This window comes from Ylistrum balloti, unplaced genomic scaffold (assembly GCF_031769215.1).
Source record: "Ylistrum balloti isolate Yb309-2 unplaced genomic scaffold, AGI_CSIRO_Ybal_v1 Utg371072, whole genome shotgun sequence".
In the NCBI taxonomy this organism is placed as follows: domain Eukaryota; kingdom Metazoa; phylum Mollusca; class Bivalvia; order Pectinida; family Pectinidae; genus Ylistrum; species Ylistrum balloti.
This window is the reverse complement of record NW_026782592.1, coordinates 227,549-253,323: the sequence shown is the minus strand read 5'-3', so window position 1 is coordinate 253,323 and position 25,775 is coordinate 227,549. Positions and strand designations below refer to the sequence as shown.

The window sequence follows — 25,775 nt, the reverse complement described above, 5'->3', positions numbered from 1 at the left end:
CACATACTGGTTTACATATTATGTAGATCTAAAGATACTTTGATTAAAAGGCAATAACTCTGAGCATATAATACCATTACAGCACAATTAATTTACACTTTAGTAAAAGCAATATTGAAACAGAAAACATTTTACTAAACATGCTGTGGTGTATTTAAAATATTACTTACCTCTTCATTCAGAAAGCAAAACAGTATTGCCAAAATAAATCCCTGGAATAAAAAAAACAAATTGCACTTATAAATACTCAGTGCTCGCAATGAGGGATCTTGAACGATGCTGTTTTCCATGATGATCATACCACATCATTACAGGTGTAATTATTACTTTATATATAACGAGAGATCGAAAAAGCCAGTGTAAAGTACTACGGAAAGGTGAAACGGGATAAAGGCAATACTGGACCGGCATAGTGTATGTAAACAAAACTTTAAAAATATGAATAAAAGTCTGAAGCTAGAGGAATGATGCCGTAAAGGGAAAAAATCCTATGTCATTATATTAGAGTGATGGTTGTAGCTTTGTCATCTTGAGATCTCAAAAATGAGGCATGGCCGATTTTCGTCTACACAGCAAAAACCTTCAAATACATTGTAAATTGAGGTTACTTAGCACAAAAGGAATGTATTGTTAAGGAGTTAACACCTCTCTATAAAATGAGACATGGCCGATTTTCGTCTACATAGCAAAATCTTCAAACACATTGTAAATTGAGGTTACTTAGCACAAAAGGAATGTATTGTTCAGGAGTTAGCACCTCTCTATAAAATGAGACATCAGTCTCAAACTTTACCTCGAATTAATTTTCAGTTTATACAGAGAGACCGGCATCATTCCAAGGCAAAAATCAAGGCTTATATTTGAGATGGGTCATTCGTCAAAACCGGTTTATTTTCTCCGTGTCCGGCTCATCTTTTTAATGAACGGCTTATTTTCTAACATATACACTGTAAACCCAATATCATTGGTGTGAATTCACTAACGTATCATCATGGTATTCGACTTGTAAAATGTCTCACAATTTTAATTTAAAATGTTACATGATTATATTAAATATTAAGTTACCTGGAAGGAGTTATAGAACATTTCGCCGTACAAATACGGTACATCTAAATCTTCGTCCAATTCCACTCTGAACAGCACGGCGAATACAATGTAGCACACGCCAAACAGTGGAATCAAAACGCCGATGAACTTTGTGAGTTTTCTAAAAGCGAACAAATCTAGTTTTGAATTATCAATAACACAACGTTTGAAAGTATTTATAGGCCAACTATGTCGAGTAATTGCTCTCATTAAACATCAACAACATCAGGAAGTATCATTAAATTCGTTTATAAGTTTTTATAATCATAAGAACAGAAATACGTAAGCATGTTAACAAAAGTATATTTGGAAGTATATCAATTGTGACTGTTTAAAGTTGTTGATGAATAAAAAATGAACACGTAATAATTAGCAGGTATTTCTTACCTTACTTTCCGCGCCCCAGATACATTTCTATTAGTCTTAACTCGGGTGAATAAAACCCGTACTATATTAATAAAGAAAACAAAATTAATCTGAAAGAAAAAAAACATGCATTAGATAGTTGACTCCATATAAGTATCAGAAATGGAAAAAAAAGGGAAATTAAAATGCATATTTACAGCTATCAGATTTTACATTACTGATTTTTTCCGCTAATGTTTTTGAGGCAAACACAATAGAATGGTTTCAAACGATAGGCAGAGGTTATGTTTAATAAACAAAAGACTCAATACTACGGAAACCTGACTACTGTCCAAGACTTTGGCCATCAATTGAAATAGCCATGTGTACATTACAAATGTCATTAAACGGTAACATTGTTCTATAATGCGTTTTATCCCTGGTATCACAAGCGGACATCTAAAGTCAATATAATACCATTTGATCCTTGGTGTTATAAGTGGACATATTAGGTCACTATAATGCATTTTATCCCTGGTATATCATGTGGTCATCAAAGGCCACAGATGACAATTACTTAGTTTTCCAACCTCATTCCGGATTTGATCCTGGTTTTATTTACCGTATACCGCTGATATTGCGTCAACCTTATATTAATGTATTATTCATATAGAACCTGACAACATATTGGCAACCGTATGTTCATACATATATATCATTGCTACCAACTGTACAATTTGAAGTGTCATCTTGGTTGCGATCGAAGTAAAGTTACATGTCAAGTAAATGAGCTCAAACATACGATTGCCTCTCCTTTGATCGAGATGTGTATACTTTGAAATAATTGAACAAACAAAGGATAATTTCCTTCCAACGAAACCAACATGGACAGCTCTCCACCAAGCTGTGTGATTAACGAAGTGATTTCAATTTCCTAATGTGAAATTTCCATTACTTGATAACAATATATCTTCATCCTCAATCTATGATGTTTACATGTCACAGTTGTTTCGATATTCAAGGGCCTGTTCCTATTATTACGATTGTCGTGCAATTCGTCAACTGAACTGGGAACTCGTAACACAAGGTTTCAAAAGATGAAGGTTGATGAAAGTTATGGGGAAGGTATTACGGTCTTCATTGTGATCCGACAGTGAAATATACTTCTCATTTGTGCGATATCAAGCTAGTCATGTTTGATGCCTGTTGGTTCCGTTATTGTATACCTTAATCTCATTTGAAAACGTGACATTACTGAACTTGGATTGATCAAAATTTATATTGTGGATGTCGTTAAAGAAGAAGAAATTTACTCATTCGGATCACGTGGTCTTAAAATCCTAGCACGTATTGAGGATCTCTGGGTTTGTACATTTCGCCCACGGCAATATTTTCCTCTTACCGTGATTGAAATGAGCCAATGAGTGAATTAAAGGAATTACAATCTCAAAAATATGTCAATTTGTCCATTTTTTTCATTATCATTGATCATGACATATGAAACATATTCAACATTTACATGTAAATGACAATAACAATAGTAACATCTTCTTACCACAGTCGTAAGTATAATTGGTGCTGTGATGATCAACATGAATTCCTTTGTAGGACTGGTATTCCAGCATCTGTAAAATGTAGTTTTATAATGGAAATATCATAAGCAACAATTCAGATGTGTCGCCTTAACCATCGTAATTTCGATCCACTTAAAGGCATTTCCTCGACTTTCCGATGCTGTTATATAATATCAATTCAACTATTACATCAAATTGTTTTGATTGATTTCCATGTCTCTATTACACGTACTTTTCCAAACCCAACTCTGTAAGTCAGGTTGTGTTATGCTAAGCGTGCAGCTTTCGTGAGTAGGAAGGAAAACCACTTTTCCAACTCCATTTTCGGTAGAAGTTAGAGGTAACAAACAAAACGTTTTAGGAAATGAAACCAGCATTTTTATTATCAATTTGCTTCAGTTATATACTCTTTAGCCGCTTATTTTCGCGGGGATTATACTTTCGCTATTTCGCGAAAAATCACCAGGTATATGGTAACAGGAAAATGTCTGAAGAATTTACAAAAGAAACAGCAAGGCCAAATAGCGAATTAAACTGCATCATACAGCTATTTCGTCCTTCTTGAATTTATCAGTGATGCTATATTATGAAACTTAGGACGCAACTGAGAATATTGAAATTGATACAAGAAATGTCAAAATCTAGATAAGGAAGCTGCATAAGCCCCAGAAATCAATACATTTCGTTATTTTCACATACATGTACCAGTTTATTTAGGAACAACGTCAAGTACATGTGTAGATTCTGATTCGCACCATCATCAAATTTAATTAAAACATATTTGTTTATCAAATATAGTTAACACATCCGTCGTCTACTTACAACACGTCCTCTAGGTTGATCCTAACGATGACCCACGGTACAATGAATATAACAGGTAACACTGTAAAGCGATGTAGAAGGATATAAGAACAATGTTATACAACATATAACAATGATATATATATTTTATAATAAATAGTATTAGGGCAAGCCATATCACATACATAAAAACAAATATGTATATACCCATAGTAATTATTTCGTTATATATATCTATCAAATAATACCAAATATATATTCAATGACCAGAATAATCACCGGGCTCTCTTTATGCGTCCACATTTATAAACCAAAAACCTAAAAATATTTCGGCATTGAAGTGGTGTATTTATATACGATAACAGCATGATAGCATATCTAGTAAACTTTATGAGGTCTGCAGAAAAAAACATAGTTCAGGTATAATTGTGAATCTACAATACATCATGTGTTATATTGCTAAATTGCCTATTTCCCGATTTGCTGACGACTAATAATTGTAAAGCTGGATGTGTTTACTGCTCGTTAGTTTGCCTACTATTACGTTGTTGCATGTTGTATACCTTGTTCTCTTTTGAGAACGTTACATTATTTATTTGGTTGGACCAAGGTTTACATGACGGCTATTGTCAATGAAGAAAAAGACGCTTACTCTTTAAGTACACCTGGTATTATTCCCCTTGCACTTTTCTAAGAGTCTCCTTGCAAGTCTTTCATTTGTTAATTTTTTTGTCCCAGATTTATTGAATTTGAGTTTGGATTATGATTATGTTGTTTTAAATTGTGAACTGCTTTATTTCGATCTGACATTCAATAATATTCCGATTAAGTGAAAATCAGTCTATTACAGTTAATAAGCAGTTTGAAACTGAATCATTACATGCATGGCAGGTAACGACACAACCGTATTAGCGTAAAACACTAACAATATGTGAGGTCTAGTTGTTTTCACATTAGTGAGCTTTGACTTGTTTTGTTTTTATCGTTGTCGGATGAAACAGCAAAAGAATAGAAGGATTGTTTAAGCCAGTTCATTAAAACGAAATGCAGTAATTCCGAGGGTTCTTATCTACTCCTTTCTTATGCCGCGTCAGCCATTATCGCTCAGCGCTGTCAGAAACATGTTCTAGTCGACGCAAGCAGAACGCAAAAAATAACCTCTTTCATGGCAGTGATACTTTAGACTCACAAGGCTAGTGATTATATCACTTCTAATACTTGAAAAGAGATATGTTTTTTTAATACTGGATTCAAATTCTAAAATAGTTCGGTTTGGATCACCATGTAGGTAAGATGTCAAAATGATATTTACTGTGATTTCATAACATAATTCATAAAGACGGCTAAATTTTCGATGTTTATCTCTTTACTAAACTTTTTTTCTTCGCCATTACTTCAATTTTGGTCTAACTGTCGAGGTTTCTCCGAAATGTGTGAGGTTCCATTCCATGTCTCTATTACACGTACTTTTCCAAACCCAAATCTGTAAGTCAGATTGTGTTATGCTAAGCGTGCAGCTTTCATGAGTAGGAAGGAAAACCAATTATCCATCTCCATTTTCGGTAGAAGTTAGGGATAACAAACAAAACGTTTTAGGAAATGAAACTAGCATTTTTATGAAAAAATTGCTTCAGTTATATACTCTTTAGCCGCTTATTTTCGCGGGAATTATATTTTCGCTGTTTCGCGGTACATTAACGTGATAGCGAAAATGTAATCCGTGATATAATGAGACACGTTTGTATAAATGTCCATTTACATCAAGATCGCAAAATCTTTATTTATTGAAATATCATTCGATCGTCTGAAATGAAAATCGCACAAATGTTGACCATGAAAATCACCAGGTATATGGTAACAGGAAAATGCCTGAAGAATTTACAAAAGAAACAGCAAGGCCAAATAGCGAATTAAACTGCATCATACAGCTATTTCGTCCTTCTTGAATTTATCAGTGATGCTATATAGGCCTGAAATATTGTGAAACCTAGGACGCAACTGAGAATATTGAAATTGATACAAGAAACGTCAAAATCTAGATAAGGAAGCTGCATAAGCCCCAGAAATCAATACAGTTCGTTATTTTCACATACATGTACCAGTTTATTTAGGAACAACGTCAAGTACATGTGTAGATTCTGATTCGCACCATCATTAAATTCAATCAAAACAGGGATGCGTGTATTCATTTCAAAATGACAACGAATTCTTTGACAAGTGGAAAAGTTACATATACCGTGGTGCAAGCAATTATCTCTCGTACTCAAGAAAATACATCATGTTAACCATCATCAATGTTTTTTTTTCAATTCACATTTGAAACAAGTAAGTACACCTGGTATTCTGATATTTGATATTGCCGACAGTCTTCCATGCTCTTGACATGCCTACATGAAAGGTGATCGCCAGGGCACAATTCAGCATCAGGTGTATGTTTTTTACAGTGATGTTATTTAACATTACAGGAATACTACTAACATAACGTATGTTAGCTTGAATGAATTTTCACGTTTTTCTTGATTACATTATAGTTTGAATCCTGTACACAGATGTGATACCAGGAAATATCATCAAAAGAAAAGCTATTTCATTATATATCTGCACTTTCAATATTTAGAAATATCAAAGTGATAACCGCGCTATTTTTCACACAACTTTTTTTTTTTTTTGCTTGCAGACTTGCACCAATGAAAGAAGAGAACACAATTCATCTTATGTAATTGACAAATCATAAAACCTCGTAAAAAATAAAATACAAAACCAGGCATGTGATGCGGCCAGGGTTGTTTACTATATAGTGACACGACTTTCACTTACATGGAAGTCAGCGAACAATACCAGCCAGTAACTTAAATAACCGCATCAGAAGCCAAATCCAGTCCCCAATCGAACTTCTTGAAAGTGGAGCTAGACATTTCAAGAGGATTCGTGTCATCGACAGAGGGAGCATCTACCTAGGTTGCCCCTTTATTTTCTGCCGCGTAGTAACTTATCATAGACAATAATTTTTAAACTCTCTCTGAACGTTTTACAGCAAATTTTGTCTGTTACCCACCATGATTATTAAAGTTAATCTTATTCGAAATTTATTTTGTGCTGATGTGTATACTGTTTTCTGTTAACGGATTATATTTTGTCGCGTACTGCGGAGTAACAATGAGTGAGTAGTGACGGCAAAAAAGCATATTCAGCTTCGCCATTTTATTACTGTCCTAAACTATACCAGTATTTGACTATTTTGCTTGTGAAAATGTAATAAATAGAATGTTTATTAGTGTGTTCAGTAATGTTAGGCATTTCACTCGTGTGTCTATGAGTTTTGCTTCGCGCTCGTGAAAAATACTTAAATATTCGACATACTTTCGAAATATATTACTGAAGGTACTATTCAATATCCTTTATGTCCACAGAGAAAGGAAAAGATGTCAGATACGGAATCTAAAGAAAGAAACATTTAAGTTTGTATAGTAATGTTTTGCCTTAAACTATTGGGTATACATAATTCTAATATCTTGTATTATCTTTCTGAAATAAAAAAAAAGTAGTAAAGGTGTGTAAGACAAACATAATTTGATTCATAAGATATTTTCTATACAAGATGTAATATACTCACACCAGCCGAGGAAGATGTACATTTTCACACCATGTCGTTCCGTGAACAGAGTCCGGTATACCAGGACATGTAAGTACAGGGCTTCCATAAAGATCCACATACTAGTAGTCAATACACCGTACACGAACAATGTAAACAGAAGTTTACACTCCCAGTGCTGTTTAACAGAGGTAGTAAGCAGTGGTATCAGTAAACTTAACACTTTTTTTGTTACCTTAAGTTTAATTGCTAGTTAGTATCAAGCTAGTCACGTTTGCTTTATATGTACCCGATGACCTCGGAAAGAAATAAGGACGCGAACATTACCATACAATTAAGTTTGTTTAAAAATTCTACAAAAGACACACAAGTGTCACAAGTAACATCTCTCAATTCAAATTTAGAATTTAAGAAAGAAAATCCAAATGATGAATTTAACATCGATATTTTGTCCTTTTAAGTATTCGTTAGTAGTGCTAAATTTTGAAGCCTAGAAGGAACTAGAACATCAAAATTGACAGAAATTTCAAATCTAAAACAAATTTATGTACTAGTCTCACAAATTCTAGTTTTATGTTTCATCCAGTTTCACAAAGTCGTAGTTAACAGTTCATTGAGTGATCGATCGGGCGTGCGGCAACTTCCATAACCATAAATAACAAATTGAAATTAAAGGGCATAAATGTGAATTCATATCTACCTTTGATATACTACAGTGTAGTAGTAGATTTGAATATAAGTATTATGAAATATCATGTAGACTTTATGTGCTTAATGCATACATTTCTCGCTTAGTAAGTAAGCTATACTTCAATTTATTGTCGCACATATCCCGCGTATGAAACAATAGATAAACAAACGTCAGCAATGAAGCATGTTTTGAACGATATGGTATGGATTTCATTGGTGCGATTTGTGAAGTCGTTAGAATACACTATATAATGATGTATCAACAATCACTAATTGAAAATGACTTTACAACATTTTCTAGTAACACGATGTCCAATAGTAGAATGATATTTAAAGGAAACCGTTCCAAGGACTAGGTTCAGTGACTACCTCACTGAACAACTTACGGGAGACCCATCACATGCCCTTCAGAGCAATTGGGGAAACGTGTCTTGCTCAATGCCACAACCACGTCAGCGCAGACCGGAACTTCTTGAGAAACACAAATCGCTAAAAGTAGAGAACATCGAACTGCGCACCTCAAGTTACATCCCCCTACTAAATGTTACATACCGAATTGCCCCTTATTAGCTGGTACTTACCAAAGAGCCATCATTCCGGAACATGATGCCCTCATCGCTCCGGATAATATCCTTTTCCAATCCTAGGCCGTCCACAAACAAGCTGTCTTTCAGAAAGGACATGACGGCACGGAAAATGAAGGCCAGGAATAAGTTGATATGTAGCGTGTTACTCTTAGAGTTGAGCCGTCTGTAAAATGTAAAATATCAATGCAGCCAATAAAAAATAGAATGTGACGTATTCGCGTTTCAGGTTTTCAGGAAATGGAAAAAAAAAAAATATCGGCCATTTACATTGGCAATATCGTTCTACTAATCATCAAAAATACCGCTAAAATACTGGTGATATTTTACTTGTAGGGGATGTTGTACAATGTTGTCATGTGATTCAAGTTTAAAATTCTATTGAACAGTTTTTGTCTTTTTCTTGATGATGAAAGAGCTCATGTTATAAAGGATTTGATCTACTTTGTGATGATGTTAGTGATGATACAACAGCCACAGTAACGCCGTGTTCGTATTATGACGTAATAGCAAATATGTTTCAGGTCTACGGTGTCTAAAACATCACCCAAAAGCTGTTATTTCCGGTAATTCAACTCCGTTTGTGTTGATTGATTTCCGCGAGTTCGTTTTTGTACGAGAATATGTTGATAAAGTGTTATTAACTCTGTAACGATTTCCTGTGTTAATCAAACACTGATGCAAGTGAGGTACCGACATCATATAACGGATGAGTTTATTTCACGAAACAGGACACCTGAACAACTCCAGCGGCAGTTTTTCCAAAGTATTTTGATCCATACTTATAAACCTCTATGGATTTTAGAACGTTATACAGGATTTCCATGTACAACCTGCCTCTCTCAAGCGTTTAAAATCATCATGATTTGATATCATTTGTTATCAAATGTCCACGACCTGACAAACGCCGACAGTGTTAAGACTCTTGACCGTTAGAAATATTGGTGTAACATTTGTACATATTGTTATTAATACTTTGACACGTGGTTTCACAGCAGTTGTGTTCTCATAGAGGTTGTGTTTTCACTTCGGCATATTTTTGTTGTTTTATCCATATTGGGGTCACACACTTTCCCTAATTATATCCTGGTCTTCATCATCCTGTTGTTATTGTCAACGAGCATGGACATGACACTAATGCAATCGTCTTGATTACAAAAATACTTAAAGACAGAAATATAAACACAAGATACAGATTAATGTTCGGGTCGAAAAAACTGTGCTTTACTTTTGTGTTTTGATAACCCAGAGTAGCAATGCACGTTTGGGCTGATGTCGATTAATTTCACAAACTCTATACACATTGCTAACAATTGAAAATAATTGCATACATCTTTGAATACCTTAAATTAGTTTACGCCGTGATCTTGTGGCAGTGAAAACATTCATCACATCTTAAGAAAGACTGTAAATGTTGTGGAGTATAAAGGGAACCTCGTAACTTCACAGGATGGGCCACAAATTGTGGTAAATATCTTGCAATGTCTATATATATATATATCCCATGACGGGAAATTAATTAAACACGGGAACTATTTCGATACGAAATTCGTAATTGAAACCTTCGGATCAAGACACATTTTGTATATGATGCATTTTTAGTGATAAAACTAACAAAGGACGACAATTTTGAACTAGTGACATATCAGGGCCTCGAACTAAAGGATACGTCAACAAATCGCTAAGCCAAAAAATTCGAGAACTGCCAACTACACCACACAAACATCCCCAAAAAAGGATGTTTGGAAGTTGTAGTGATAGACAGCTGGAAATTCTTTACATGGCGTGATGATACATTATAATGTAGATGTATTGTTACATCGCGTGACAGTTAATATACACTTGGATATGCATTGACAATGTCGTTTGGTAGTACCTACCTACAGCACAGCATGATGAAGACAGCGATGACAAGAGAACACAAAGAGACACCATAACCTATGTTGTACATTAGTCGAATTCTTGGCATGTGCTCCTGTAATAAATATATCATACCAAATATATTACAAATTTGTCAAGATTAAAGCAATTTCAACTCAAGTCAAAATAATTTCACTGTCGACTGTAAAACTACTTCGTGATCATATAACGGAAATGAAACATGGGATTGGAAAATATCTAGTTAACGTACATTTAAACAATGAAAATGAAATACATAACCTACACAATAATGCCTTTGGATTATACTTTATTCATATCTAACATTTAAACAGTTTATATTGATAATATATTACTTTCATTCATTTTAAAATAAATACGAAACTAGTTACCCAACTTATATCGTTCCAATCACGTATATTGACCCGGATGGAAGTGCGCTTGGTGTCTAACATATATTTTTGGAGGAACTCGGAGTACCAGGGGAAAACCCACGTTATTGGGCAAATGACGCTATACATTTTCATGTTCGTCCGCACACTGGAACTCGGACGTCTTGGTCAACAATTCCCTACTATTACGCCACCCAACCACCCGACCACCCAACACATCAATACCCTCCAGCTAACCCTTTACTATGCCTTCGTGATACAAAGAAACGTACGCACGCCGATAGTAGTGAGTCCTTTTACCGGGACACACGGAGTGTAATCAGACCACGTGCTGTTCGTCTTAGGGTTGATAAACCAAGTACCATTTTCTGTGCAGTGTCTGCTGGCAAACGCTGAAATTTGATGAAAGCATTGAAATAAGTCAAATATCACATGCCATAAACATCAGTATTTAACGTAATATGGACGAACATCCTCGCTTATGTGAATGTTTTGAAAGATCTAAACACAAACACGTTGTCTAGAAAAAAATCAGGGACGACAAGTTAAAGCGAATATTGTGTATGTATTGTAAGCATCTTTTGGTAAAATAAGACAAATCAATTCATTCATTCAGCTTTACCCGACTTCTTGAAGCCATCAACGTAGGTTGCACAAGGCTGTGTCGCAATTGTCCCAGCAGGTGTGGCATTCCAGCACATAACATCATCCCAAGCCACGCCACAGAAAAGTCCTATCATAAAGATAGTTAACAACAAGCATTATATTAAGCCTTTTTAGATTAAAGATATATGACAGACAGACAGACAGACAGACAGACAGACAGACAGACAGACAGACAGGAAAAAGCAGAAGATAAAGAGAATCACATCTCAGTCAGTAAATGAAAGGGCACTCTAACAACCAAGCAAACAGACATACTGATAGACTGATAAAATAACGGTTAAAAAGATGGACAAAAAAGCAAACTTGTAAAAAGATTGTACATCAAATGGCATACGGTAGAACAATATACGAACAAACGGTGGGTAACATGGAATGAAATACAGACAAAAGGTACATAGACAAACGGGTAGGTACATAGAACGATATACAGACACACGGGTAGGTACATAGAACGATATACAGACACACGGGTAGGTACATAGAACGATATACAGACACACGGGTAGGTACATAGAACGATATACAGACACACGGGTAGGTACATAGAACGATATACAGACACACAGGTAGGTACATAGAACGATATACAGACACACAGGTAGGTACATAGCACGATATACAGACACACGGGTAGGTACATAGAACGATATAAAGACACACGGGTAGGTACATAGAACGATATACACACAAACGGGTAGGTACATAGAACGATATACACACAAACGGGTAGGTACATAGAACGATATACAGACACACGGGTAGGTACATAGAATGATATACACACAAACGGGTAGGTACATAGAACGATATACAGACAAACGGGTAGGTACATAGAACGATATACAGACACACGGGTAGGTACATAGAACGATATACAGACACACAGGTAGGTACATAGAACGATATACAGACACACGGGTAGGTACATAGAACGATATACAGACACATGGGCAGGTACATAGAACGATATAAAAACACACGGGTAGGTACATAGAACGATATACACACAAACGGGTAGGTACATAGAACGATATACAGACACACGGGTAGGTACATAGAACGATATACAGACAAACGGGTAGGTACATAGAACGATATACAGACACACGGGTAGGTACATAGAACGATATACAGACACACGGGTAGGTACATAGAACGATATACAGACACACAGGTAGGTACATAGAACGATATACAGACACACGGGTAGGTACATAGAACGATATACAGACACACAGGTAGGTACATAGAACGATATACAGACACACAGGTAGGTACATAGAACGATATACAGACACACGGGTAGGTACATAGAACGATATACAGACACACGGGTAGGTACATAGAACGATATACAGACACACGGGTAGGTACATAGAACGATATACAGACACACGGGTAGGTACATAGAACGATATACAGACACGCGGGTAGGTACATAGAACGATATACAGACACACGGGTAGGTACATAGAACGATATACAGACACACGGGTAGGTACATAGAACGATATACAGACACACGGGTAGGTACATAGAACGATATACAGACACACGGGTAGGTACATAGAACGATATACAGACACACGGGTAGGTACATAGAACGATATACAGACACACGGGTAGGTACATAGAACGATATACAGACACACGGGTAGGTACATAGAACGATATACAGACACACGGGTAGGTAAATAGAACGATATACAGACACACGGGAAGGTACATAGAACGATATAAAGACACACGGGTAGGTACATAGAACGATATACAGACACACGGGTAGGTACATAGAACGATATACAGACACACGGGTAGGTAGATATAACGATATACAGACACACGGTAGGTACATAGAACGATATACAAAGAGGTAGTACATAGAACGATATACAGACACACGGGTAGGTACATAGAACGATATACAGACACACGGGTAGGTACATAGAACGATATACATAGATGTAGTACAAAGAAAAATACACTGATAAAAAGGCATGAAATAAGAAGAACATATATGAGAGACACGTAGGTACAGAGAACACTGTTCTGATAAAGAAGTTGATATACAGAACTACACACAGATAAACAGGTTGGTATATGTAGACTGACAATATGAAAAACTGAGCTTATAACAAGTACTCAGAAAAAAGGCATCTGTAGATGGAATGTTTTAACTTTTCAAATATTAATACGAATCTAGTAAATGTGTAGAATTAAAAATACAATTACTTGATTGGGAAATTAAATATCGTCAAAGCTAATTACTGCTCATGTAAAAGAATTTGGAGATATATGTATACCATTTTGATATCGATTTTTATAACACATGACATTCCTTGTCTGGCGGTTTATATGTGTCCATCTTCCCCTGTTTACCACCATGTCGAGAGTAGAGAGGTACGGGTTACTTTTACTCAGTTCATGTCTTCTTGGAAAGCATGTAATATCCTTTTTTCAACACTATTTCGCATACAAGTCACGGATATTTAAGAGCAGAAATTCGTTGACAAGGACATAAAGATGCGCCTTTTTTTTCAATATCACCGTTTTATTTTATGATCATAGCACGAGGTATTGTGAGTTATAAATCAGAAGAACAGAGAAAGATGATGAAATTTAAATTTTGCGGACAGTAATAAATACACAAACAGATAAAAGCTAGCAAATAAAAACCTGTCAGTCATTTGGCTCCATTTATTGAAATTACAATGGCATTAGATGTTCTATTTCATTTACTTAGAAAAAAATATGGGGTACGATAAAGTTGCTATGAAATAAGGAAGACGGGATTTTTTACAAATCCAACCCAAATTATTCTTATATTGAATATCCAAATTATTCATATCACTTTGCCGTGGATGCGCCTCTCCCTTGTTTAAATTTTTTTTTTTCAAATCTTACCCAAAACATTGAATATCCAAATTATTCAAATCACTTTGCCGTGTTATCCGAGTATTCGATTTAAATTAGTTCAAATGTTTAATGTGATTTTTTTTCGGGACCGATGAAATATTTTTAATTAAATGATCCTTTTAGTTATATGAGTTCGAGATAGAGAGGTTCGACTGTGAGTACCAACGAATGACAAAGGACCTCCATATAACTTAAAGTTCTATCATCAGTTAAGAACAGTGTAGTGTCAGAGTTCAACTGTTACAGACACACGGGTAGGTACATAGAACGATATACAGACACACGGGTAGGTACATAGAACGATATACACACAAACGGGTAGGTACATAGAACGATATACAGACACACGGGTAGGTACATAGAACCAGAATCTAGAAGGTCCATGTGAAAAGCGTGTGCGTTACCACTACGCCATTCGACTGCAGCATGTTAATTACCGTAATTTGTAAATACTTCTTACCTGTTAGCATGTAATAATATCACTAGTACCGATAAGAAACAGAGCAAAAACAACACATCACACCTTGTTTGGGGAACAAAAACATACAGACATTGCGACAAAATGTTAATTACATGTTAGGAGTTCCTAATGTTGTTTTACATAAATACCTCCAGTGGGACTTTGGTACGTCTCATTACTGTAGATTTTCTCAAAGCAATCACTTTTTGCCTGTGTAAGACGGAGCTGCTGTTCAATGCGTGTTGAAATGGAATGTGTCTGAAATTAGAGAAAACAGGAAACTATGAATAAACATAGCATATACACTTAATTGTAACGTCTTTCATCCCTGTCCACATGTTGATATTGATCAGTCGTTACTGCTCCTCGCAGACCTTAAATACACACACACACACACACACACACACACACACACACACACACACACACACACACACACACACACACACACACACACACACACACACACACACACACACACACACACACACACACACACACACACACACACACACACACACACACACACACACACACGCGCGCACGCGCGCGCACACACACACACACACACACACACACACACACACACACACACACGCATGCACGCGCGCACATACACGCACACACGCACGCACATGCACGCACGCACGCACGCACCCACACACACACAAGGAATAAAAGAAAACACCCTAAAAACAACAACAGAACTGCTTAAAAATAGGATCACCGAACCGTAAGAATGATATAGACAGATGTTCATAATGGTTTAACATATAGGGTTGTAGAAACGACACCAGTGAATAGCACCTCACAACACAAACCTAGAATTAGATACACTAGAGCGAAATAATCCGACTGAACTACGTCATACATCCCTCTAGGATTCGTCAGGATTCATACCCAAGAGGCGCCTGATGACAATCAGAACTAGTCGAGATGTCAAAAATTAACTGGATAGATATAATAATTCCAAAATTTAATTAATCTTATGATTTCTTAAATATTGAATTAATTCCATGGTAGGGAATGACGACTCTACACTACTACATATCTATTTTCCATGGATGAGTTATGATATAGTAAAGATGATAAAATATGATTGATTCAAATGATGCTTTAGTCTCTATCGTATACTGCTACTACACGCAGCAAAACTCTCATTCTGGCATACATACATGTTGATGTCGTCCTTCGATTACGGCTGAATGTCGATGAATATTCATTAACTTATATAAGTTGCGTTTTACCTAATAAGATACAACTGAAAAAATCGTTTGCTGTCTTCTGTCTCTAAATCAATGAAACCCTGGTAAATACTAGCCGCAATACACCAATCGGTTACAGAAAACCTCTCCCCTAGCTCGTCCGGGTTGAGCGTCTGACTAGTAAACCATGGGTTCCGAGTTCGAATCCTAGCAGAGACATCGAAATAAGGATGCCCGCTGTTACATTACACAGAATGTGTATACATGTAATGTTGTAAATACCGTCTTGTAAAAAGATTTGTGGAAAATAAAAATAGTGTGAGATCATCTGACGAATGAAACTTTCACCAAACTCAATCTAATAATTCGCCCTGTATAAATCACCTCATCTGTTTTACTGTGTATAGCATAATGCTTTCAAATATATAATATCATCGAAAAATGTTATCACTATGACAGACCAAAGCTACAACAAATGTAATGCATGGTGGTATATAAAGAGGTCGTAACATCTAATCCAATGAAATATTTCTCAATAAATATATATATGTTAGATAGGTCTTTTCTAAGTCAAATAAATAATTTTGTCTCCCTTTTACCGATCAAATTAATCGACTATTCCATTGTAATTATTTTGTAACCATGGACACAAATAAAAAAATCGCCTTAGTATGGAAGAGCATTAGTACAACGCAGAGAAACATATAGTAGGTCGAAATTTCGAGTTAGTAATATAAATAAAACGAAATCTTTTTCTGTACGCGGCCCTTATGCTCTTCCGTACCACAGACATATTTAAATCCGAAGACAAATTTATAATCTAAATGACGTAACAACACAGCGTAGAGATTCCATTAATGTCAACTTTACTTAGTTACGATAACAGGGTAATGCTCCGAACAAAATGCTGTTGTCGTGTGGCAGTTTGGAGACTCTGATCATATTATTTATTACTGTCAGCAGATACATCAGTGACGTGTTTATGGGATATCTAACACAGCCTATAATAGATATGGATGGATTTATAGTCATATATCTTACTCGTATAACTTTTAAACCTGTTGATAATTTAAGATAATTAATTGTAATTTGTAATGTCCATTTAATGTAAGTAAATCGCCAGTAACACGACGGAGAGTTTCGGAAACGTATCCGCCAGATCATCCTATATTTTGTACTGTTAAATATACTTAAGTGTTCCTAAACGATTTCATAGGGTCGTTGGATTGACGTGTTCTGTTAATCCGGAACATTTCCTCATTTGACTGATAAGATATATGGCTTGTGCTCTGTAAAAGTGCGAATCATGAACATTTCGAAAGTCATTAATGTAAGGTAGCAAGACAATTTTACGACACCATTCAGACATAATCTTAGCTTCCTAAGGAATGGGTATCGAGAAATTAAAGGACTTACATGTATATCATCCCATTTCACAGCAGATAATCTTTCTTATATTTCTTATATTGGGAGTAATTCATCGACACAAAACATTAACACGCACTGTTGACACGTAATAGTTACTACAGATAAAGGGACAAACAACGTGAATTAAAACACAAACTAGTAGGACATAAGTCAGCAGCGTTTTCCTCAGTGAATTAGAACACAAAATAGTAGGACTAAAGTCAGGAACGTTTTCCTTAGTGAATTAGAACACAAATAGTAGGACTAAAGTCAGGAACGTTTTCCTTAGTGAATTAGAACACAAATAGTAGGACTAAAGTCAGGAACGTTTTCCTTAGTGAATTAGAACACAAATAGTAGGGCTAAGTCAGGAACGTTCTACTTCGTGAATTAGAACACAGAATAGAAGGACTAAAGTCAGGAAGCATTTACTTTGTGAATAAGAATACAAAAACGAAGGACTAAAGTCATTATCGTTTTACATCCAAATGCCTTTATATTTAGTCAAGTCAAAAAGAACTCGTATACGGTGTATAGATATTGATACGAGAGTCTTTAAATTCCAACCATCAGGTGTTTGTGACGTTTTCCACAATGAACTGATTCGTATGGCTTGCTGGACGTCATCGGGATTGCCAATCTCTGGGGTACCATTGTGATCACTTAATATTATATTTATACAAAATTTCCATAAAGTACAGACATAGATTTTATGGTCCCATATTGGTACTAGATCCTAACAAACACTTACTGATAGTAACATTGTCTTACTGGCAGTACCATTGTCTTACTGGCAGTACCATTGTCTTACTGGCAGTACCATTGTCTTACTGGCAGTACCATTGTCTTACTGATAGTAACATTGTCTTACTGCCAGTACCATTGTCTTACTGATAGTAACATTGTCTTACTGACAGTGCCATTGTCTTACTGACAGTACCATTGTCTTACTGCCAGTGCCATTGTCTTACTGACAGTACCATTGTCTTACTGACAGTACCATTGTCTTACTGACAGTACCATTGTCTTACTGGCAGTACCATTGTCTTACTGACAGTACCATTGTCTTACTTACAGTACCATTGTCTTACTGACAGTACCATTGTCTTACTGACAGTACTATTGTCTTACTGAAAGTACCGTTGTCTTACTGATAGTACCACTGTCTTACTGATAGTACTATTGTCGTACTGACAGTACTATTGTCTTACTGACAGTAACATTGTCTTACTGATAGTAACATTGTCTTACTGAAAGTATTGTTGTCTTACTGACAGTACTATTGTCTTACTAACAGTACCATTGTCTTACTGACAGTACCATTGTCTTACTGACAGTACCATAGTATTACTGAAGTACCACTAGAATAGTTTTGGAACATACATTATTTGTTCTCAACATTCTTCTCTTGAGTTTTAAGTTAACAAATGCAACCAGTCACTTGCAGCATTTAAATACATGTACATTATTTTAGAATAAAACCATCATTTGTATTAATAAACCAACGTTTCTTTAAATATATTTTGACCGTGCCATACGCGGTTCACAAAAGTATGGTTTTCAGTTTTCTATCATGTTTTTCCTATCTTGTTTCGATCTGTTATTTAACGGTCCAGTGTAGCCAATGGTTCTAGAATCTTACTGTTAAATGTATCTTAAGTAAACCCGTGCAATACCTTAAGACACGTAGTAGCTGTTCGCCATGCCTTGTTGTCTATCAATTCATTTGCACACTGTATAAAGCGGTTATGTAATCTGCTGTTGAAACACTTGTTGATGTAAACATAGAGAACAGCTTGTTATCGCGGATCTCATAGCATAACGCCAATTTTTCAACGAGATGTTACATACCTAGAACGCACTTCAGCGTTATTTGTTCTAATCTTTTCTACAATGCACATACTTTGGTCTCGCCTTGTGCATAAAACGTTTTTCCTCATATGTTAGAAAACCTATGAGGATAGATGTAGTAATATTTCTATTTTGATGTCCTGCTGAGAAATCAAGACGGAAATAATCTTATTTAAAATCCTTCTTAATAGTGGTAAAATGCTGTAATCATCTTGTTTACAAATTGTATGATTTGCAGAGGTCCGAAGAATTCTTCTTGTGCATATTTCGCCCAGTATTCAGTAAATACAATTATGTTTTCGGGAAGAAAAAAAAGTATAGAATTGATAAAAGATAGTAACTGCGAAATATCTAATAGACAAATAATGTGATACAATATAAAAAGTCTTGATATAAATGATAACATTGGAAACATTTTTATGCCTACTTCAATATGAAGTTGTACATATGCCTTGTAGTTCTGTTGTTGTTGACATTGTTCTCATTAGAGAACCTGGCATATATCACGTGGATTGCACAAAGGTTACAAGGCAGGTATCGTTGATAAGGCTTCCTGATCACCTGTCATTAATTTTTGCTGTACTTCTACATAGGTCTCTGGAAACACATATCATTTTGAATGTGAGTTCGGATTCAACATGTTGGATATTTTTTTAACTTTTATAAAATATAACGAAATATTTAACAATTATAGAATCGCCTAGTTGCTCAACCAAACCCTTGTCAAAGTTTCTTACTACTACTCGTATTGTGATACTGTTTATTCAAGAAGTAGAATAAATGGTATGTGGATGTTAAAGAACCCCAAAGACCAATCTTTTCTTCCATAAGACATTTTAAACTCTTTTCAGTAGCATACCCCATTCCAAAGTGAAGGACCGACTTTTTGCTCTTGTTATGAAAACCTTCTTTTTAAAGAAATGTGAACAATGATAAAATTATTTTTTTGAATAATACTTGAGCGTATTTTGTGATAAATACGTCCAAAATAAATGGAAAAAGAATTTCTAGTCGACATGATCTTTGTTGAGTTTGGCGGTTAGATCATTCAACAGATTATTGGAATACATGAACCTACCTAAACAAAATGTGCTATACTCTTGTTGGAAACCTCTGTCGTAATACACAGGTCATAAAGACCTTGCGAGCGAAGTTCTTCATTTTCACTTCCAGATGCATTTCACATCCATTCAGGAAATCGAATCCCGGACAACTATGTAAAAACGTTGCCACTGCGTCATCCGATTACTACCAGTGAGCCATACATGCTTATTATATATAAATGTCTTACCACATTTTATTTGGAATGTGTTTTCCTATCGTATCACAATAACAGCCTCAAATTTGAATTCATGTTTACACTGTTTTCCTCAGTTAAAGCTCTCCAAAACTTCATTAAATTCAAGCTTTTTCTCATACGATTTAATACACTGGTAACTAAAGATAAGATATAGCTGAGAAGCTGAATGGTCAAAAATGAACTGCATAATTTATCATCACATGCAAAACAAAACATTGTTTGGTTTGGTTCTACTCTTAATCTGTATCAAAAGCTACAATTCGCTTTTGTGTCGTTTGTACAACCATTTTATCAATTTAGAACAACCGTGAAAAATCAGATGAGTTAAGCTGTATCTTTATATCTAACAACAACTTAGTAGTGTAATCACAGGACTCAGACACATGCAACATATAACGCTGAGTTATCTCAGAAACTTCACACAGAATACACAGAATGTATGTTTCTTAATCAGCGACCTTAGAAACAAATCCCATATTTTGTGCGCCCTCAAATTGGTCACGACAAAGGATTTGTAGACAACAGACATGCTAGCTGTTTTTGTATCCCCGTGTTCACAGGAGGCGTGGCAAAATTTTGATTGAAGATATTAAAACATGCTATTGATGTCACTGAGAAGCTCATGTGTCAACACTTTGACACGAAAAAGCTGTTTGAATGATATTTGTAAAGGAATGAAAAAGTGATGAAGACTCACTAGAAACCAAAATTCATCACGAAAAAATACGATAATGTTGCTTTCCCAAAGGAATATAATGAAGTTGGTTGCATTGAATGTTTCAAAATCCTTCAGATTGGACAAGATTATTATTTGTAACAACCTTGGCTGCACTTTGCAGCTGCTGGAAACAGGACGTTGCATATTCAACTTCATTTGAAATCACTGCATTTTTTCAGTTTAAACACCATAATATGGATCTTGTTATGAAATGCTTTCAAAGGAACGTGTTTCAAGTTACAGGAGGGTTCGACGAAGAAAACTACAATATCTGTCACTACATATGTGTACATTATGTATTTTAATATATAATATATAATTATATATAGTATATAATATGTTTTAGTGACATAAGGTATTTCTTGCACTCGAATTTTATTTTTTTATGGTTTTAGCTTAAATTGACGAGAGTAAAAGAAATACCATACAGCAAGACCACAAGGTTGTGTGGCCTGTTTTTTGCAACAAGAAAAAAAAAGAAGTTTAAAAGACATATACTGTACATATAGTGTTTTGTTAATATCATCTGTTGGAGCGTAATGATAGGATATTGATTAACATGTCGCTAATTAATATGCGAAACTAACAATCTTAAAAATACATGGAGACTTCGTTACTCATTTCAAATAATAACTAGTATTGGTTTGTTATCTCCAAAATCAAATTATTACAAACACAATCGTGCTCTACTTATCGCGCGTTTTAATTTCCGTGAGTGTGTGAAGCGCCCTTTCGGCAAAGTTCATTTTTGTCAGCCAATCAAAACATGCAAAAATGTATGATATAACAAGTACATGTATCTTTATATAACAGTTGAAATCATTAATAGATCCTTTGGCGGTTGAACAGCACCCACCTAATGTGGTAGAAAGAATTAAAACACAAGCGGTCAAAATAATTTGGTCCGGTTGAAGCTCAACATAATAATAACCAATTCCAGATTTTTCTTCTGTAAGCGCATGCTCCTTGGTACAATTCACCAACATTGTATATAAATTGTGTTATCTTTCAATTACATAAGTGTATAAAAATATCTTTTTTGTGTAAGTTTGTAACGGTGGTGGCGGTTTTTAGCATGCGGTAAGCTTCATACGTCTTTAGGGCTAACCCCCACTATCGTAGATACGACCACATCAATGTAATTACGCAAATTACACGATACAACTAATAGTAGATGTTACAAAATACACAAAAAACACATAACACTTGAAATACTATTTATGTTAATAATTATGGAGATGCCATTATAGAATCACGACATATATTCTCACCAGTTAGTGGCGGGCCGCATGTAAAACCGTTAGGATTTAAATTATACCAGCTTAATGTCCTAACTCATTAATTAATCACTTGAGACACACAGACTACAGTTCGTTTAATTAAGTTTAGTTCAAACAAACATTTAAACAAATTCGGCACAAGATTAAACAGGACATTGAAATAAGACAAAGCTTTTGTTAGTCCAATTCCTTCAATAGGAAGTAACAAAACCGAGGTAAACTGAACTAATTTAATGTTGTATTAATGTATCAAAGGAAATAAATATCGGTTAATAAATGGATCAACACAGAAATGTCTATATGGGTTAGACGATTACTCTGATTCATATTTAAGCACAAAACTAGAAATACAGACACTCATTCATATCTTAACACTTTTTATGTACCTGATGTTCTGTGGGATTTGGATATATCAGATATGTGTACGCTGTGTGTAAGTAGCGAAATTTATTGAATTATGGGGCTCGTAGATTTTCACATTTTTCTAAACAATTTTTTAACCTCACTCAATCGTCCCCTTGCTTTGAAATTGAAGAAAAATACAGTTGAATGACGCACTTTAATTCAATGTTTGGTTGTACTGTAGCTTATATCTATTTTTATAAACTGTTTTTTGTAAAAACCTTAAGTCTTGATACTTTCTATCTTCTTCACTCTTACATGACATTAAAAATATTGTTATTTTCAAGCTTCAATCACCTGCTTATGAATATAGATTATCAACTTGATTAACCAATATTCCCTGGCCTTTTTGTTCTCACGTTAATCGATGTCCTGATGTAGTGAAGCTTTTGTGAAACAGACCTATGATCTAGTATCCAGTCAAATTTGGTATAATGACTGGTGTCACGCTATTTCTAACCACATTATTACACATCTGACATAATGATGTCACTCATATACAAAAACAAGTTTTGTTTATAAAAAACCGATACCTTTGGGTGTATTTAAACCTGGATAAGCATTAGTACTAGGAATAGTTTGATCAAATCATGACCATATATGCTGTGCTTTCTTATTCGCCAGCAGATCACATAGAACAAGAACGTGAACGTGATCAAGAGCATTTTGCAGTGATATAGATAACATTCAAAGACAACCAAACACTTTAAAAGTGACGATGCATATTATGATCACCACGAAATTTAAACGTCATTCAGGTATTTTGGAAATATATTGTTAAATCATAGAATACGTACAGATATTTCGCCGTACATTCACAATACATAGCTTACAAAGAGTTCGTTTTATAAAACAAATATGTTTACCTAAATTGAAACAGCCCTAATCTCCCGCTTCACTACATTGGATCTGACACTAGTTATTTCGTGGCATAGACCTATAAAGAATTACAAGTCACATTGTCTTTGTTTTCCTGCTCCGTTACATGCAATTAGTTACGGATAGCAACATGTATCACAAGCAGTAGAATGATGTCAGTGCCAATATGGAAACATCAGAAAAGAAGACATGTTTAAAAATATCAATAAAATGTTATCAATGTTACATTCGTGCTTTGTAAAAGTAAATCAAACATAGAAATACATTCAGGATCTGTGTTTAATTGACAATGGGTGACGATATTCAAGTCCTACAATTTATTTTCAAACATCATGCACAGGGAAACATCACGGATGAACTCAATGGTCGAGTGGTTAAGTTCTCTGACCGTCTTTGTCACCCTCCACCTTTTGGTTGTTGCGGGTTCGAGACCTATGTGGGGCAGTCGAGTCGGTGGGTCTTTTTTTAATTCTGGTTTTCCTTCAGCAACCAAAGCTGGCACATCCTTGAATAACCCTCGCTATTAATAGGACGTAAAGAAATGATAAACCAAACTAAACCTGTGTTACAAATAAAAAGCTACAAGTAGAATGCAGATACTGTTGAACGATGTATGATTTGGTCAAAGCACGTGGTACAGAATTTCATTATCGCTCCGGAAATGACGTCTTATCATTTGAATCCGTTGTTGCTAAGCAGGTCAAGGCAAATGAGATGATATCATCTTCAGGCGCACGAAATTATCTCGAACACCACGTAAATCTGGAGCTGCCATATGTAACAGCCATATGTAATTGAAAATAACGACAATGGAGAAGAATACCTGTTACAAATGTTGGCTGTAAACACATTATCCATACACCCGCACTAAAAGCGTGTAAATAGAGATGTAATGCGATTACAATCATCTCCATAGAATCAAGGCGCTCCGCATTTTAGTGATCAAATCGATATTATATACAACATTATCTATAAGTAGCTTCTGGCGATTTCTAATAGTAACATAGTGCAACAGCGTGAATGGGATATTTTGGAATTTTGAAAAGCCAGAAAATGAGGCACTGACTTTTGAGTGAAGAGTGAGCTTTTCTCATAGGCGTACTAAAAAGTGTTTATGTCGGTGTATTTTATGTATTAATAAAGATACATTACATATTCCAAAATATAAACATACGTAAATAATAATTATGCAGATTATTACGAATCTAGGAAAGGTCATCATCGGTCGTATTGTACACTGTAGTAAGAATAGAAATAGAAAAATAGCTTTTAAATATCAATAAACAAAAACAAGCGAAAATTACTCGTAGTATGCCGTAAATTCAACTAAAAACTACAGTTAACACAATCATATTCAAGCTTTAAATCAATAAAATGAGGACATCTAGGAACTAAAGATTTATACTGAGACTCCTGAAAAAGTACAAGGAAAATAAAACTATGTGTTTTGGTGGAGAAAGCGTCTTTTGTTTCGTCGACGACACCAGCCGTGTATATATTGGTCAATCCAAGTAAGTAATGTCACATTCTCAAATGAGAACAGGATATACGACAACGAAACCAACAGGCAAACTAACAAACATCAAACACGTTCAGCTTCGCATCGCGCAGAGGAATACATTGTTATTCAATGAGATCACTATGACAACAATTAAACTCCTCCATAACCTTTATCATTTAAAACCACGTATTAGAGGTTTGTCTGTCAGTTGACGACTTTTTGCAAGAAAGTCGTGATAATTGGAAAAG

The 25,775-nt window shown here is 35.2% G+C and overlaps 1 protein-coding gene across 1 annotated transcript in view; it reads right to left on the bottom strand.

Annotated features, from left to right (window-relative positions):
• Nucleotides 1-25,775, bottom strand: part of LOC132560514 (parathyroid hormone/parathyroid hormone-related peptide receptor-like) — an 81,574-nt gene that overhangs the window by 8,672 nt on the left and 47,127 nt on the right. Inside the window, exons 2-12 of the mRNA XM_060225182.1 lie at nt 15,134-15,242; nt 11,565-11,675; nt 11,219-11,334; nt 10,553-10,647; nt 8,670-8,838; nt 7,420-7,576; nt 3,828-3,888; nt 2,987-3,056; nt 1,474-1,562; nt 1,066-1,207; nt 171-212 (exon numbers count right to left, since the gene is read on the bottom strand). Of these exons, the coding sequence (XP_060081165.1) occupies nt 171-212; nt 1,066-1,207; nt 1,474-1,562; nt 2,987-3,056; nt 3,828-3,888; nt 7,420-7,576; nt 8,670-8,838; nt 10,553-10,647; nt 11,219-11,334; nt 11,565-11,675; nt 15,134-15,242 (1,161 nt within the window). The remainder of the gene's footprint in view (nt 1-170; nt 213-1,065; nt 1,208-1,473; nt 1,563-2,986; nt 3,057-3,827; nt 3,889-7,419; nt 7,577-8,669; nt 8,839-10,552; nt 10,648-11,218; nt 11,335-11,564; nt 11,676-15,133; nt 15,243-25,775) is intronic.